We start from the raw sequence: 18,244 nt of genomic DNA on the forward strand, positions 1-18,244 counted from the left end.
TATTTGCTGATATATCCAAAACAGGCAATAAATGAAAAATTTTAAAAGTCAATTCAATCAATTCAGTGTTATTTATATAACGCCAAATTACAACAAGCAGTCACCTCAAGGTGCTTTATATTGTAAGGTAAAAACCTAACAATAAAGAAGATGAAACACCCTTCAAACCGTGTTATGAGTGTTGATGTTGCATTGTTTGTCTAGCAGAGGGCACTCTGCAGCTTCCCTGTTAGCGACACATGTTTGGAACACCACAAACACGACAAACAGCTGCACAGAGTGTACACAAGTAATCCAAGACTTGTGACCATAAAACGGGATTATTACTATTAATCTGCATTGTCATCTTAGTAAAGACTCATAAATAACTACACATAACAACTGTTAGGGAAAGCTGTTTATGATCCATGTGTCAGAAAGAAAGAAAATATCAGCGAATTTATCAAATTTTTAAAGCACCAAATATCTGCCTCACTATTGGCTTAAAAATTCTATATCGGTCGGGCTCCTGCCACAACTTATCTTGCTAACCTTTAAGCTAACCTTAAGACCTCTCTCCAGATTGTATGATTATATTACTCTGGGATACACAGTAAAATACAGAAGCAGTCGGGCTCTATGTATTCTTTTCCATGCACAGATTGCCCAGTACACTCTTATTATATTTCATTTAGCGAGTGTCTCCCTGTGAATACCAAGCAATCTGGAAAGAGTAAAAGTCAGATAGCACAGCATGAGGTACTGAACCAGCCAGTAACAGTGAATGAGTTTTTTGGTGCACATTACTCCCCCAGCCTTTCAAACCTGCACCCATCTATTTTTTTTTTTCTTTCTGTATGGCAGGTGGGGATTGAGTGCCTTCACACAAATGCATATACAGACCACACAGCCGCAGGTCATGAATATTTGAGGTGGCAAGAATAAAGCTTTGAGAACTTTAAGCTTTACTCACTGGTCACCATGCATATTTAATCGGGTTCGTCCCTCTTGTTGGACAGCAGGAAAAGGATAACTGCGGGCACCCAGAGTTTGAGAAAGTAGCTGGCCCTCTCCACCTTGATGAATAAGTAAACACATTCAACCAGGCAGAGATGCAGTCAGCAGGCTTTGAGTCAATAACAAGTAGATTTGTTTTCTTCAGAAAGCAGCATTGTTTACAAGCTACCGATTAGCCCTCAAATTTGATCCATCTCTCAACAGTTTTTGCCAGGCTGCGAGACAGCCTGGCACTTAGTCCAAGCACATTCTGTTTCTCCTCTCAACTTCTCCATGCGGCAGCATTTCAAAGGTGTATTTCATGGCGCAAAAAAAAAAAAAAAAAAAAGAAATTAGGTTGTGACTTCTCTGAGCTTGTGTTTATGGTGTTCCCATAAATATTTTCTGTCTAAATTTGTGTCAGTTCGAAAGCTGTTTCCTCCTATGGAGACAAACTTGAATTTCTCGAGCCAACGTAATAACCACAGCATATACTTGAGATGCTCAGTGCTCAAGGTTGTTTTCAATAAATTGTTTAATGTTAATGCATCTTTGTATAAACCTCTGGAAAACTTTACATGCGAGTGGGCACTGCTGCTAAGTAACAATAACCTCTGTGCAGACTGCACAACGCAAGTCAAAAAGGCACATTTTCTTGAAATCAAACATTGATAAGTGTTTTATTTTTCACACAATCCAATCCGTTCCATTGCCTGCGTGTCATCAAACAAATAAACAATAATGTTTACCAAATGGCTTTGTTGTACAACATACCCGCTTATTAAAATGGTATCTCATTAGAAGCATTGAGCAGCCGTTTTACATGAGATTAATTGGGTTTTTTGAAAGCACTTTCTCCTCATTATCATTCTGTCTCGCAAATGGATTCACAGCAAAGGCGATGCATATTCATTTTACAGGAAGCTTGAAAATTGTTCAGAAATGAGCCAAAGGTGGAGCTGGGCTGGTGTGCAGACTTATGCTGAATAATAAACCACAAGAGCCTCGGCTCTGGAGGTGAAAGAGAATGGCTGCGTCTGTAGAATATATTTGTGCTGAAAACACGACTCTCGCCTTCAGTGAAGATATTGCACTTGATGTGTTTAAGCCTCTAAATGTGATTTTTAGCAGGTCTAATATGATTTTAACTCATCATTAATATTAAAATCCTGTACTTTGTAAACATTCATAAATTTTCAGGCGCAAAATGAGCAAGAAGGTGTATGTTTTTTGTTTCCCATGAAGCCAGGAAAAGATCTGAATTCAAGGCATATTCTTGACTACTTCTTTCACTATACAGGCATTAATAATGCAGACAGACAAGCTTTTAGTGGATTCTGATTTGCTATTTCAAAAGGTAGGAGGAAATGTGCAGCATACTTTCTCGACGGAGTAGTAGTTGGACTTTCATGATATGAGTGCGGATGTTTCTGTGTGCGTCTCTCTCTCTCTTTGACATACTATTTTGTATGTGCACTGTGTATATTTCAACATCAGAGGAGCTCACTTGGTTTGAAAGCCTGCCCGAGGCAGAGAACCAAACAAAAAGTTTTCCTTTTTTGCCAAGTTATGGACACTTTTACCTGAGGCAAGATGAAGTACTTCAAAGGCAAAGGGCATCTTTTGTCAGCATCTCAAACTGACAGAAACAGATCCAACTCAAGAGTAATTGTAGACAACTGCTATTTAAAAAAAAAAAAGTCCCCTTTGCCTCCAAAAACAAGAGACACAATTTCACAGAGCTGTAATGCACATTCAGTTCAATTCAATTTTATTTATATAGCACCAAGGCGCATGTACCGTATATGATAGATGCTTCATTAACCTCTGCAGGGTTAACGAAGGATCATTAGTGGGGAAAAGGTCATTTAATGATACATTTTTCTTTAAAAAAAGTAATTGGTTCACATGTTTAACTCTGTAAAGTGGACTAATTAACATGCCGACACACAAACATGTCACAATCATTGTACATACAGCCGCACAGGGAATTTTACATGCTTTCTTAACTGACGGGATGGCCTTCAACGTGATTATCTGAAGGGCAGAAAGAAAGAAAGAAATCAGTCCTAGAAAATTTGTGGAGATGTCAATGTTTAGCACTTAGCATAAATGTCGCTGAACGGTAAAACTCATTAATTAAAGTGTAATTGCGTTACAGTTGGTTTGGTCTCTCATTTACTTCGATCTGATTATAGCAATAAACTGCCACCACAGTTTCAAATACAAGTGACAAAAAGGAGCTGGATAGACACTGAGTGAAAGCTTTTGTGTTACTACTGTATCTAATAAGGGATCAAATCAATCAGTATTATATTAAATCACACAGGACCTCAGGTTTCTTTCCCCACCCCATAGCACGAGGCTTTGATGGATCTGAAGTGGGGTGATAGAGATTAATAAGAGCTACTCAACAAATGTCATACTCTTGGACTTGTGCTTAAATTTTGAGCTTTCAAAAGCAACTAAATTTGGGAGTGGAAATTTAACATTTTCCAGATTATTTCAAACTTTTCCAGTCTCATCCTTTGTAGATAGAAAGAGTTGTGTCAGTGAACTGCATTGGCTAAAGGTACTCTGCAACAGGATCATTAAGTTTACAGAGTATACAAGTAAACATAAATTGTTTCAGGTTTTATGAGGACCTGGGAGCTCATTTCTGTCATCAGAAATGCCACAGTGTTTTGCAAACCAAGGTTATAGAATAATGGAAAACAAAAGGTCTGCGCAATGACCGCAGGAATTTGCTGAACACTCTGCAATGCTGCTGTAACACAAACAAGGTCATTAAGGTTGAATAAGTACAGACACAAGTCCCAGAATTGCTAATTAATAGACAACGTGTGCTCTTGAACACGCGTGGGAAGCAAACGCGGGCAGGCTAGCTGTACGAAAATATGCCTCAGTGAAAATACAAATCTAACATTTCAAAAATATGTCTCATCTTTGTATCAAGTTTGAATCCTAATGCATTCTCAGCATGCAGCTAAGATAATCTTCCATACACATATTACAGTGGGATCAATAATTCTCCTGAAAGGGCCTTTTTATCCATGAAACGTTTGTTTTTGAATACCAGCAGAGAGGCTCAGCAAGGGCTGCCCAGTCATGGGTATTGGAGATAAACGTCTTTTAGTGATTGGCACACACATCCCTCATCAAATATTCATGATGGAGACTTGGGAGAATTCAGAGGATGCAGGGATATAGGATATTCTCCCATCAGTCTAGCACTGGGATAGGTAGTCAATTGATCAACAGAGAGCTGCCTCCAGGAGAACTCTGTTATTCAAGACTGGTGAGGCAGGCAGGAAACATGTGCTTCTCTGCTAAGGTACTGTGCTGTTTATCTCAATTTCTGCTTGTTTTCTCAGTGACCTGCAGCATTGTGGTGGTTGCTTTTGAATGATAAATCTTTAAAGATTGCAGATTTCTTGATTCAAATGATAAACACTGCTGCAGTCCACTGTACGGTGTAAACTCAGTGATTCAGCCTCGTTAATTTTACTTTCAGATAAATGTTTTGCAGCCACAAAATCCAGTCAAGATGCAATTTACTCACTGTGACAATAACAATATTATCAGCTGAAGAGCTATTAAAGATTTTATTAAAATGTTGAAATTTTTTTAATCAAACTATTTTCATTCCAGATGATGTTAGAGCCTTCACATTTATTTTACAGCTTGAACATTTTCTTCATGCTCATTAAAAATTTAAAAATGTGATTTGCTGTGATTTATTACTCACAAGCTAATCCCGCCGTTGCTCAACAGAACAACAGTGAACAATGAGGAAGGTACGGCCTTAATTAAACATGACTAGTACAACCTGGGGGTCGTGTTGTAAGTCAAGGTCACGTAAGCACTTTTTGGGCACTACACAAGCTGGAAAACATAGATTATATTGCCCCATAAAGTTGCTGTGGCTCATATTTTAGCAAACAGTTGCAGACTTTAAGTGTGACATTCCATGTTTTTGGTCTCTACAATCTCCTGAGAAATTTTGTCATCATCTAATTATAAGCATTTGTCTCTAGCTTTGGTGCTGCAGTATACAGTGAGTGTACAAAGTGCAAGTACATACAGTAGAAACAAAAATCATAAGCATCTGAAACACTAGATGGGACCAGTATTAAATGGCTTCTGTTGCATGATATGTGGCTGGTAGTTGATATACGATATTTTTGTTTTACACATGATAGACATGACTGAGTCAGACATTTATTAAAACAGTGACATCCATCTGCAGCTGTTACAAATCACAGTGGGACTCCAGGCGACACTACTCCTGTGTGCAAACAGGGCTCATAGGTTACAGGCACATTTTATGAGTCACAGCTGCAAGCCCTGTACTTACATAGGCATAATTTTGGTGGGATATCAGAAGTCCATGAGCCCCCAATGTCAAGAGATAATTCAGCATCAATGGACCATTTCCAAACACTTGATAACATCAATTCGAGTTTTACTACTCCAATTTGCACCTTAGGGAGACAGCACCTTAGGGAGACAGGGAGTAGATGCTGATTTTATGTGACTTGTGGAATTTCAGTTGAGTTCTAGGATCCATTTTCCTAATGATGATAACAGTTCCTGACTTAAATTGAAGGACGAGTATGTGCCTTTAAATTTAAAGGCAAATTGGTTAAATGCAAAACCCAGTTGTGTGAGCTCACATTCAGCTCTTTGGCTCTCCACTATCTGCTTGACCAAAAGCCTCATTTCCTAAGAGCACTTCAATGTATGCACTGTCATACTGGGTGAAAGTGGGCCATCTTATTGTGTCTCCAGTCCTTATTTCAACCTCTTTTGTTTTGAAAAGTCTGCCAGTGCCTCATCCTCCACTGCACTAAATGTGTAGGGGGAAGATAGTGCATTCTCATGTTATCTACCACCAGCCTCTTGCCCCTTCAGCCATTTTCTCATTTCACAGATTTGACCAGGAGGTGACCTTGGTTTTTTAAGTGCTTTTAAGGCAGAGCCAAGTCTCCTTTTTGCTGTCTCCCAATGGGGACAGAGAGAGGGGAGGAATGGGAGAGGGGATTTCTTCCTGGTATGGTTTTTTTTTTTTTTTAAATGGCCAGTTTCCCTCTTTTGTTTTCCATTCTCTTCCTTGCCTGTAGCCACTGTCCAGTTTTTGTTTGTTTGGCTGTTTTTTTAAGAATAGACATGATGACGGGATGTTGTCTGCTAATGGATCTGTGTTTTTAATGTAGAAAATGGCCTCAGGGGGGCTGCAGCATATGTTTATGACACGTGACGTCAGGCGCAGAGGATAGTCAGAGAGCTTGAAGTCGAGATGGCGCACGGTCCATTGGTCAATTGTGATATAACAAAGAACTAATTGAATATCTCTGCCCCGGAGTGAACTTGACAATATTCAAATAATAATCATCTTGTGTTGGAGATGTGGGTAAATAGTTGGATATCACTAGCTACATTTTCAAAACATCACACCAGGGATGGGGAAGAAATGAGACCACATGAAAGTGCCTGCATGTGTTCAGGGGGCGTTCATGTGTCAAGAGTGTTTTCTTGTGGAAATAAGCAGACGGTATCACAGTCCTCCATTGCCATCCCTCCCAAGTGCACCTCTGACAGAGTGCTAATCTAGGTCAAAGTGCTAAGTGCTTAGAAGGGCCTGGGAGAGACCGAATTATTTCTTACACTTCACTGTTCTCTTTATGCTCACCGCTGCTGGAACTGTAAACGGCTTTTTGAATTTCCCTCTAACCTTAAAGGTAAACATTCTGAATCAATGTACACTGGTTAACATATAGCTTCAGTAAGAGCTGCATCATAAATCTGTGTGTATTACTGCAGTGTCTGAGAGCCTCTGTGTGATGAAGCTAGTAGTGTGTACGTTGCCACCTTATCAGCGGATTACGCTCTTTGATTGCACTCAGTTTGCATCTCATGATAAATGTAGTCTCTCTTTCATAATGCTGGTGAAGATAAGGGTTGGCTGTACAGAGATGGAAAGAGTCGATTGAGGGCTATAAAAATATGAGGCATCCCTCTCTCCAGCCAAGTAAATAAATAATAAAAAGTATGGGCCGATCTGATGAGGCTCTTTACAATCACATTTCAGTTACGGGCCATTCTGAATAATCTGCGCAATTGCACCACAGTAGAGAGAGTGCCAGAGCTGTTTGTTCAGACCGTTTTGATGCTTGATTGCCCTGAAGCTAGCATCAATGGGTTGCACATGCTTAATATTTCATGAGAATATATATTCTAGTAGCTTGCACCACCTGTGCCAGTGCTGATGAATTGAAAGGCTTTGTTGGCGTCTCCAACACATACTGGAACCAGAACAATGGCCTCTCTCAGTGCATGAGCTTATAAAGGCAAGTACACAGGGGGGAGGAAAAAAAAGGATGTTTCGGTGAAGGCTGGAAATGTTGTAGTATCAGAGCACCTGACAGGCTGCCTAGCTGAAACCATTTGGGGTTTTTAAAGCTTCATGGCTTGTCTTGCACACCAGCTCCTTATGGGAGAACAGCTGGAAGTGCCATTGTCAATGGACTGCGTGTTTCTCCCACGAGGGCCACAGCAGTGGTAGCAATGGCGGTCGGTGGTGGGGGGGGAGGGTGGCACATTTGGACAGTATGTCCACGGGGAATGCATCACATTCAGCACTCACTCTCCCCTCTGCTCCCACCACAACACCTCCTCCCCGCCATTAGAGTGAGTGAGCTCAGGCTGCTGACAGCAGTGACAGGCCCAGCTCAGGGAGACAATGGCGGGGGGGGGGGCTCTGTGCTGGAGTGGTACATCTGTTTGGATCCTTGGCATAGCAGCCCGTCCTCTGGAGTTTGATGCAGCCGGGATTGGTAAAGTGCACCATCTGACTCTATTTTATGATCAGAAAACTACTTGGCAGTTCACAGCAGCAAAATAGGAGTTTGTGTTGTTGCCTCTGACTCCCTTTGGAAGATTACCTTTGCGAAGATGGCAGGTCGTCAAACATGACTGGCTGTTGTGATACACAGGGTTTATTGGAATTACATGGTGGAGCTCACAGTAACAGCTTTCAGGCTTTAATTTGATAACACCCTCATTGTGCATCGCAATAATTAAGATCATTTCTGTGTTTCTGTAACAGCCATGGCTCTCTGACAAGGGTTTGTAGACTTTGTAGATGACTGATTCCTTTCCCTGGCACGCTGCAAGACTGGAGTAATTGGTAAACAGTTTGACCAGTTTGAATTATTAAGAAAACACTCATTTCATAATAAACAGATTTATTATTCCACCCCGTGCCGCAAATTTGTTATCAACAAAAGCCTCTGTTACTTTTGGCTTTTTATCGAGAAAGAAAATCCATTGAAAGTGGCTGAAGGCCTGACACAAAGCAACTGCTGAATACCCGCAAATCTGCAGGCTTAATTGATTATTTGTGCAGAGCTGTATATCTGCAAGGTGCAGGATACCCAGGGGAAATAATGTAAAACAGATAACAAGATGAAATGTTGGAGAATTGCTTTCTGCTGCCCATTTTATTAATCTGTTCCCCTTTTCTTATTCACAATGAGTTTTCCATTTAGGTTTTCCCATTACAGAAACGCGGCTTCACATTCTAAAAGTGTGAAAGTTGAGAGTTGATTCAAGCTGGCAAGAAGAGTGTTTGTTAAGATGTTATTTTGATTTTTGAATAGCACATGGAGGGACTCACTTTTGTGTGTACCTGAGATTCCCAGAGGAGCACATTTTATTTTCAAATCTCTTCTTCATTATTCTGCCTTTTCTCAGTTTCCTGCCTGCATTCGGAGGAATGAATTCATTAAGCTGATAGTATACACAAAGTTGTTTTTTTTTTTTTTTTTAAAAAAAGCAATCCATTCAGATTATTTTCAAATTCAAGTTAGCAGGTATTACTCCTCAACCAAGCTACGTGTTCTCCAAGGCATGCCGGCATAGTGGTTTCACCACAGTGGAAGTGACTTTAAAAGAACAACCTGAGGAAGATGGGATGTGAAATTACTGTGGAACTCAACTCATGTTTGTGTCAGTGCCGCTCTGCACAGTCCTATACCTTGTTCCATTTACTTTAGCTCTTCGTTTTCCTTTCACAGCACTTGACAGAAAGAAAGTGGTATCGTTGACATGCAGGAGGACTGCTGCCACTCTGCAGCAATCAAGCCATTGCAAATGGAGAGGGGACGGGAGCCTTTTGTTTTCTTTTGGGTTTTTTTTTTTTTTTCATTTGCTTGTTTTTTTTTTTGCCATCACGTCGAAAGCTTGGCGTTAGGCTGCACATCAGGCTGGACCGCATAATTGCCTTCTTCACACAGGGGCAGCTCCTTGTTTTCCATTTGCAGTCGGCCTCCGTCAGCTTTCACCATCAGAGGATGCGGGACAATTTCTGAATAAGTCCTGTCACACGCGCTGCCACGGAAACATGGAGGACATTGAGGATAAAATGCAGAGATTGCTTGCCAAGGTAGTTTAAGGCTAGACACAGGAAAAAGGAATATTACTAGAGAAAGATGTAAAACGTTCCAGAAAAGGTCTGCCTTCAAGTGTCAAGTAATACAATTATTGCATAATTAATGTGTTATTTATTGTGTGTTATTTTTTCTCTTTCTGGTAGTACATTTTTACAACATTTGGCTTCTATTGTGAAGCAGAAAGCAATGAGACTGAGCTTTCTACCACTGATTTTTGTTTGATTCAAAGTGAAAATTATGATATTGAATATTAAACAGTTACAGCCCTTAAACATTTATTTATTTTTTATTTATTACTATATGCCTTTAATTGCTCTTGGTGAGAACATACATCTTTTTTCAATCTTCATAAGTCTTCACATAAATTTCCAAGTCCTTTTGTTTACGATTTTCACTTCCTTTGATACTCATCTTTCTGCACAATATAATAACCCTCAGCTTGCTGTGACGTCAAAGATTGATGGGCAAAAGATTTCCAGCTGAGAGCCATTTCCAGCCCCTAAGGCACCGGTGTGATACAACCAGGTGATAGTTTCCTCGGAGGATTTTCTATCTTATCTCACCCAGGAGCAACTGGAGCATCAATCTTAAAGAGTTTTTGCATTGTGTGACTGCTTGTTACAGTCGAAATGGTTAAAAATAAAATAGAATTGCTCGAGAAGTCTTGATCATGCTGAGCATTTAGTAGCCATAATGCCTAAATCAAATTTGGGAGGTCTTTACGGCCAGCGTGTTTGGCTTTTGTAATAGTTTTGTTGCCACCAAGCCCCTTTATGCCAGTCTAACAGGATTTAACTTCTTATTGAGAGCACAGTTTTCAAAAGGCGTTTGGGACAGACTTGACTTGATATGACTTCAGCGCACAACACGCTGCTAGGCAAGAGCAAGCAGAGGGGCGGTGTTGTGGTTTATTTGGTCCAGTTCACACACACACACAGTGCATAATGGATATTTAACAGCCCCAGCTTGCTGGAAGTATCCTGTATCCCAAAATGGTGCCGGGGACATCTGAGGGGATGTGTGACTGCCAGGATGACACACCCATTAAAACACACTTAGTGCATTTCGCTGCTGCAGTTCCACTCTGGATTCATGCCACGAGAATAAACACAACAAGTCGCACATCCCGCCCGCTTGTTATCGGAAGCTATCGGTGAATTCATACAGCATCCACGCATCCATATATTCCATATCCTAGCATATTCTCAGATTAAAGAGTTGACTTCATTATACTGTTTGAGATGTTCTGCTGTGTATCTAAGTCACAGTTAAATCTGGGGTAGCAGAAGCAAGCGTGTTTCCCAGCTGTGCCTGTGGCAGAATGAGAATCTCGTCCTCTTCCTGCTCTGAGACCATGCTGAATTATTGAAATAAGAGAGGCGCCTTGCTTTGTCTTGTATCTTCAAGATAGACACTCAAGTCTCCATTCAGAGGGATAAACTCTCCCCCAACATGAGACAGGAAAGTTGTCTAATTGTGTCTTTCACATGGGATCGTGCAACGAATTTAGTTTAATTGTATGCCGAACGTCTCAACACAGCTTATGTTTGTGCAAAGGGAAAGCTCTGCTGCTGATTTCTCACTGTGGGGGTGCTGAGAAGCCGAGAGAGTTACCTGAGCTGCGGTGTCAGGAGGAATCTTGTACTTGTAGCCATCAGCTGCGATTTCTCCAGAGTCGGCCTAATGATTCTTCTCATCATCCTGCTCTACTCGGCTTCCTCTAGCAGAACTCATACACTATGCAAACTATTTTGCTTCAGCCGTAGTTCTGCACAGCTGTGGTACAGTAACTGTGTATGACAAAACTCGCACACTCATTTCAGAGATTGTACTTATAAAACAATGTAATTGTTATATTTACAGATAAAACATTGTGGAAAAAACACATAACTCGGGTTTTCAGACTGCATATATCAGACAATATATGTTGAGTTTAGCAGGTAGTACTGCATCAGGATTTTATTACGAAGTATTATCCTTTCCTATTTATTTATACAGCACTGCCAGTTGTGTCTTTCTGCAACCACGGTGAGGCGAAAATTGCACAGGACGGGCTGCGGTGGATAGATATGTTAAATTTAGTTTTCAAGTGTGCACAAAGAGGTATTGACTAGTCAAATCCCCAGTGAAGCTGACTCTTGTTGCGGGTAATCGATTTGTATGTGGTCATTGAGCTGAACTTAGAGGTAGTTTGTATTCTATTAGGCATCTCGTGGGCTTTGCAACAATGGAGCAAAATCAAATGCTGATGCCTAATTGCTGGAAAAGAAAAGACCGACACCACTTGGATCATGTCTGTGGACTGCTGCTTCTGCTGCCGCAGTATATAGGCTTTTTCTCCCTCAGTAGGTTTCAGTTGTACATGTGCTTTGAGACCTTTTGATTCCTGTTGTGACTGAAGTCGGTGTGTAACTCTGTTCTAGTTGAAAGTTGTGTTTGATGTAACTTTAATTTTTTTTGAATTGTTCATCTACCAGCATTACACACACTGTGTTCTATACTTGTACCATCACTGTTGGCAATAGAGAAACTCCACAGCTTACAGATCAAAGTCCACTGATTTCCACATATGGAACATACAACATATCAGTATATCATAAGCATAAGAATTAATATTTAGACATTTAGATATCTATTAGATTAGATTTCATAGCTGTACACATGATGCTATGTTGTGTTTCTCCTCTTATTTCATAACACCACTGTTGTCCTTCCACTGTTATTAATAGTAGCTATTAACAAATTCATCAAGGCATTGAGAATTGTATACAGGATCTGACAAAAAAAAATCATTATTATACCATATCTAAAATTTCTTTTTATAACACTGGGAGTTCTTGACCTAAAGTCTCTAAACCAGAGATTGCATCTGTTTTAATTTGGTAGTCTATGAGTAAATTGTAATTATAGTAAGTAATTGTAATAATAATTGCAGTTGTAATAAGTAATTTGATGGCTATATGCAGGGATTTTAAAGGGTGTAGAAACTGTTTTGTGCAGCACCAGCAGAAATGACCCGTCATTCTGGGAACCCATCAGCTAATCCGCTAACTCAGCAGATTTTCAGGGCTTTCAGTGGAGCCAGGATTTTTGTGTTGGTCCACTGTATATGAAACCAGATCCATTTTAAATGGGCAAAAAAAAGAACATTCACATGATAACCAGTAGTTATCTGATGCGATTCAGCAAATGTCACCCCCCTTATGCTCTATAGATGCACAGTATTACATACATAAATGCAGTGTCACTTCGAAAATGTTTTGAGTTTTTACTCTTTTTCAGACTCCATAGTTTCGAATTTTTCACTGACAGAAAGGAAAATACCTACGATGGGCTTTGGGAAGCAGTAATATTTCATAATAGTTAACAGATTATTGAAAGTACTTGGTTGCAGCTCTACTAAGTATCTAGTTCCCATCTGTGAAAATCCTTGTACCCATTTTAGCGTCTCTTCTTTTGTTTTTTATCTCTTTTCTTTTCTTTCTTTTATCGACCAGAAAACTGAAATAAAGAGAAGTGACTGAAAATTGAATTTGCCTCTCCTCTTGAGTGATGCTGACCTGCAATCCACAAACATTTTCCCAACAAGAAGGACTATGCTGATTAGAGCAGGCAGAAGCACCTCTTTTTTGACCAAGAAAGTATTGAAATGCAGGCTGTCAAAAATGACATGAGCCTTCATCCCTGAAGAGCTAAGAATAGAAGAAGGGCGGTCTGTGGATGCACTGAGCAAATTTAGATAATGCTCAAGGTATATTCATTTATATGTGCATGAGAAAAAGTGCAACATCCATAATTTTTTATTGCATCAATATCCTTTAAATCATGGTGTGCCTTGAGGTTTTCCCCTCATGTGATTTGCAAAGCGCTGTGTTTGGTCCTGCTCTTTCCCACGCTCATTATCTTTCCTTTCATTTCTATCGCACATCATTAGAAGTTTGTTGAGGAGTTATGATGATGCTTGTGGGAGATAATGATACATGAAACATGGTCATATGTTCCTAAAATCAATTCCCCAGCAATCTGCTGCAAGCAAATTATTTGCAAGCAGTGTCTTGTGTTGATGAAATCCAAAGCATTCACACCTCTGATGCGTCTTTTCTCGTGTCCATCTCCTGCAGATCTCAGTGATAGTGTGCAGAGAATGAGGCTGATGTGGAAATCCCTGGACAAGATGAGATGTCTGAGGAAACGCTCCACTATTCCTTTCCTCGGCTTCCTCATCACCTTCCTCCTCTTTCTGAACCTCTACATTGAAGATGGCTATGTGCTGGTTGGTATTATCTTCATGATTTATCATTTATTCATGATGCCATAGAGACTTATTGATCTCAGTATATTATCGGTGTTTGTTCTTTAAATTATTAAGAGGTGGTTTGCCTTTTCTGTCCACTGCCTGTCTTCAAATATGGAGGGTTAGTGCATCATGGTCAAGAGGTTTTAAGTCTATATAAAGTAAATAATGTTTTTAAAAATTACATATAGTATATAGTATGAAGTTTCACAATCCTAAATCATCAGCAGTATCGCCTGCTCTGAAACACAGGGGCATGTCTGCTGAGGCTGCTGAATGACTGCTGGACTGCATAAAGTGGTCAAAGGGTCCTGGACAAACTCAGATTTGGGTGTACATACGCTGTGGATACTGAATATTTTTTCATCAATTTAAGGCTGTTTCACTGGTTCTGTAAATTTACAACCCTTTTAAAATGTACCCGTGACTGAAAGGATCAGCAGTGATAACCACAGCGAGGAAAAATAAGTAAATCCTAATATGCAACATGGTATACAGCTATTTTTCTCTGCTATCCATCAGTGTGGTTCCTCACAAAATGTATCCAGTTCGTCTTCTGATAACTAAGCAAAGGAGATTTTCTGTTAATTTTAGCATCCAGGGAAGACCAATTACAGGATGAAAGCATTGCTGGTTAACCAGCTATGAGCTGTAAAAACTGCAGGTGTTGCAGCTGAAGTCCCCACAAATCAGTGGTGCTAATGGATTTAAAGCATCATCTGTTTGAGGAGTTTTCTGCAGTAATGCTTTACTGTGTATAATATGCCAAGGAACAGACTTTTCATTCTTCTTTACACTCACATTAAAAAAGACATCTGATTTTCTCCTTATTTGATCATGATGGGATGTGAAATACTGTATTTATCCCATAACTGGGAACTTCCATAATTTGCATAATTGGACTTATGCATAGAACTTTTTTGTTTGCTTCTGTTGTTCATAATGTGCTTTTCGTGTTTCACTCCAGGAAGGGGATAAAAGGCAACTTAGGGAAACATCAGTCCACCCTCCAAGCTCAGAACGATATGTCCACACCTTCAGAGACCTCAGTAATTTCTCTGGAACCATTAATGTCACATATCGCTATCTCGCTGGTACCCCACTGAACCGCAAGAGTAAGTTTACTGTTTCTTTTAAGAGAAATTCACGACCCCGGGCAAATTACAATGAATTGTATTTGTGAACATAAGCAGAGAATGTGAAATTAAACTTAAAATCTGTGACAATGGGATTTAAAGCATAGCAATAAAGTGAAACTGCTCCACAGAGGCTTCTTTACCTCAACATTAAACTCATCTTTAGCACCTCCTGCTTTATTCACAAAGCTTTTATGTCTATTTTTCCATCACTAAAGTGAGCACTGAGCACTATTGTTTATTCAAAGCTGCAATAGATTAAACAACAATATTTAGAAAACATTTCAGACAAAAACATTTTGTCTGAAATATTCCTTCCTGACAAATGCATTTAAAAAATATTACTAAATATTACTGGTAAACTGTAGGAACTCACACCCACACACACAAACAAACACACACAAACAAACACACACACACAGACACTTTATACAGTTCATTTAAAACCTGCGTCCTTCAAACATGTTTTCTGAAATAATGATAAAATGTAATGTTCATTTTTTTTTTTTTTTATGCAGAGTATCTGACCATTGGCTTGTCATCTGTCAAAAGAAAAAGAGGAAACTACCTCCTGGAGACGATCAAATCCATATTTGATCAGTCCAGTTATGAGGAGCTGAAAGAGATTGTAGTTGTAGTCCACCTGGCGGACTTTGACCTGGTCTGGTGTGAGAACCTGGTGCAGGAAATCACCAGGAAGTTTGCTCACCACATCATAGCTGGACGTCTTTTGGTAATCCAAGCTCCAGAGGAGTACTATCCATCTCTGGACGGGCTGAAAAGGAACTACAACGACCCGGAGGACAGGGTCCGTTTCCGCTCCAAGCAGAACGTGGACTACGCTTTCCTCCTCAACTTCTGCACAAACCTCTCTCACTTCTACATGATGTTAGAGGATGATGTGCGCTGCTCCAGGAACTTCCTGACATCACTGAAGAAGGTGATCACTTCCAGAGAAGGTTCTTACTGGGTGATGTTGGAATTCTCCAAGCTGGGCTACATCGGGAAGCTGTATCACTCCAGAGACCTGCCACGCCTGGCTCATTTCCTCCTCATGTTCTACCAGGAAATGCCCTGCGACTGGCTCCTCATCCACTTCCGAGGTCTCCTGGCACAGAAGGACGTGATCCGCTTCAAGCCTTCACTGTTCCAGCACATGGGCTACTATTCCTCTTACAAAGGTGCAGAGAACAAGCTGAAGGATGATGACTTTGAGGAAGACTCCATAGACATTCCTGACAACCCCCCTGCCAGCCTTTACACAAACATCAATGTCTTTGAAAGCTATGACGCCACAAAGGCTTACAGCACGGTGGACGAATACTTTTGGGGGAAACCTCCCTCCACTGGAGATTTCTTCATCATAGTCTTTAACAAATCTACAAAAATTAGTAAAATTAAGATTGTTACTGGGTCTGATGACCGGCAGAATGACATTCTTCATCACGGAGCTCTGGAAGTCGGAGAGAAATTAGTTGGGACTAAAAAAGGGAAACAGTGTTCCTCTTATATCACGTTAGGGGAGTTTAAAAATGGCAACATTGAGGTTCATGATGTAGACCACAAAATTTCCTTTGACATTGAGTGCGTACGCATTGTGGTCACAGCCAGCCAGAAAGAATGGCTTATTATTAGAAGTATAAGTTTATGGACTACACAACCCCCCAGCCAATGATGACTCTACACAAAGACTTTTAATATGTCATAGAGGCAAAGGTTTTTATTATTATTTAGTAATGTATGTATTTCCAGATTTATTTATTCATTTTATATGTATTTATTGATACTCGTTTTGATTGCCAAATCAATCTATAGTTTTTTACCTGCAAGTTGTAACCTTAGTGGAGCATCTTCACAGTCATTCTCAAGGACTGTTCAGCTGACCTCAAAGTATTCATTAACGTGTTTAAATGTTACAGGAGTCTATCCATTTCAGCTTTTGATAGCCATCCTTAACATACGGCTGGGTGATATTTCAGTATCATTTTTTAGCAGCTTTAAGTAATATCATGTTATGATTGTTGCATTATTTTTACAATTCTTCTCTCCCAAAAGAGAATACGGTTTACAGTTTCAGTATTTTTGTTTCTGTAAGAAAATCTCATGAAAAGACCAAAACCTACTCACTAGTACTTTCTGTCTCCAATCTGATGTACAGCATGATATTTCTCAGTGTTGTTAAGCTTAATTATTGCCCCAAATACTTCTGCCCTGTTGTCATTAACGCTCGCTTAAGCACTAAATCCAAAATAATGTCCCCAAAATTCACTGTTTGAGTAACATTTGCTTACAGCACCCAGCAGTAACAGTAATGGGCTTCTGGCAGATTGCCTCTGATTTTGAAATTTCGGATCCTTTTGAGAGACTTGAAAGTGTAGTTATTAGAAGTTCTAGATTGCACATTTAATCTGCTAAAAATAACTGCGAAAGACAAGCACTGCATTGAACACCATCAAGGTCATAAACGCATGATTGTGCGTACATTTTTTGTTTCATTCATATTTGATATATGTCAGTGTCAGAAACTGTTGAGATGCTATTATGATCGGTCGTTACACCCAGCCATCCCATAATGATAATAATAATTAGAGATGAAAATAACTATAAATTTTTTAAGAATGTTTTTGAAAGCTTTTCAGAGAGGTGCTTCATGTGAGTGATGAACACAGCAGTGTTCTGCTGATTTACTGCAGTTTCTTCTCAAAGTATTATGAATGACTAATTATCATTATCATTGAAGGACACAGATAATTATAATCAAGTGTAACTTAGTATTCTTTAAACTACCACCTACTTAAAGATCTTGTGTCTTTTTAGTGTTTTTATGACTGATAATGAACTGGCAAAAGTGTAGCCCTGGGATTTCTCTCCAAGGATTTTCCCCTCGACCCTTAATTATTTTCCACCTTCAAATCTCATCGGAAGGTGTCGGAGGTCATTGTTGCCTTGAATATTCATCATGTCACACCAAAATTTCTCTGCTTTAAATATTCTTTCCTGTTTAATCATCTTCTTAGTTATGGGTGAGGCGCATGTGTGATTGACTTGAGCTCTTTTTCAAACACTGTATATTCTGTCAGTGCCGCTGACAGGAGAACAGTGTTTGTGTTCACCCATCTTCTTCAGGAGCTGAGATTAGATTGCACAGTGAGGAATGGGCCAGGTCTGCTCTTACGACTCTTTTTTTTTTTTTTTTTTTACAACACAGTTTTCCTCCTAGTAAATTGGTCTGTGTTTGCTTCTCTCTCTACACCAGCAAAACAACATCTTCCCTGGAGCTATAAGATCTCAATTCGTTCTTTCCCCAGTGTTGGGCTCTCACTCCTCCAGTGTTTCTGCTCTTACATGGTTGCTTCTCTGTGATCTTTGATCTCTGTTCATACAGT

The 18,244-nt window shown here is 39.8% G+C and overlaps 1 protein-coding gene across 1 annotated transcript in view; it reads left to right on the top strand.

Annotated features, from left to right (window-relative positions):
* Positions 1–17,598, top strand: part of mgat4c (mgat4 family member C) — a 103,525-nt gene extending 85,927 nt beyond the window's left edge. The window contains exons 4-6 of the mRNA XM_030732432.1: positions 13,550–13,701; positions 14,690–14,837; positions 15,377–17,598. Coding sequence (XP_030588292.1) covers positions 13,573–13,701; positions 14,690–14,837; positions 15,377–16,533 — 1,434 coding nt within the window. The 5' untranslated portion in view covers positions 13,550–13,572 and the 3' untranslated portion in view covers positions 16,534–17,598. The remainder of the gene's footprint in view (positions 1–13,549; positions 13,702–14,689; positions 14,838–15,376) is intronic.
* The last annotated feature ends 646 nt before the right edge of the window (positions 17,599–18,244 follow it).

This window comes from Archocentrus centrarchus, chromosome 6, assembly GCF_007364275.1.
Source record: "Archocentrus centrarchus isolate MPI-CPG fArcCen1 chromosome 6, fArcCen1, whole genome shotgun sequence".
NCBI classification, from domain to species: domain Eukaryota; kingdom Metazoa; phylum Chordata; class Actinopteri; order Cichliformes; family Cichlidae; genus Archocentrus; species Archocentrus centrarchus.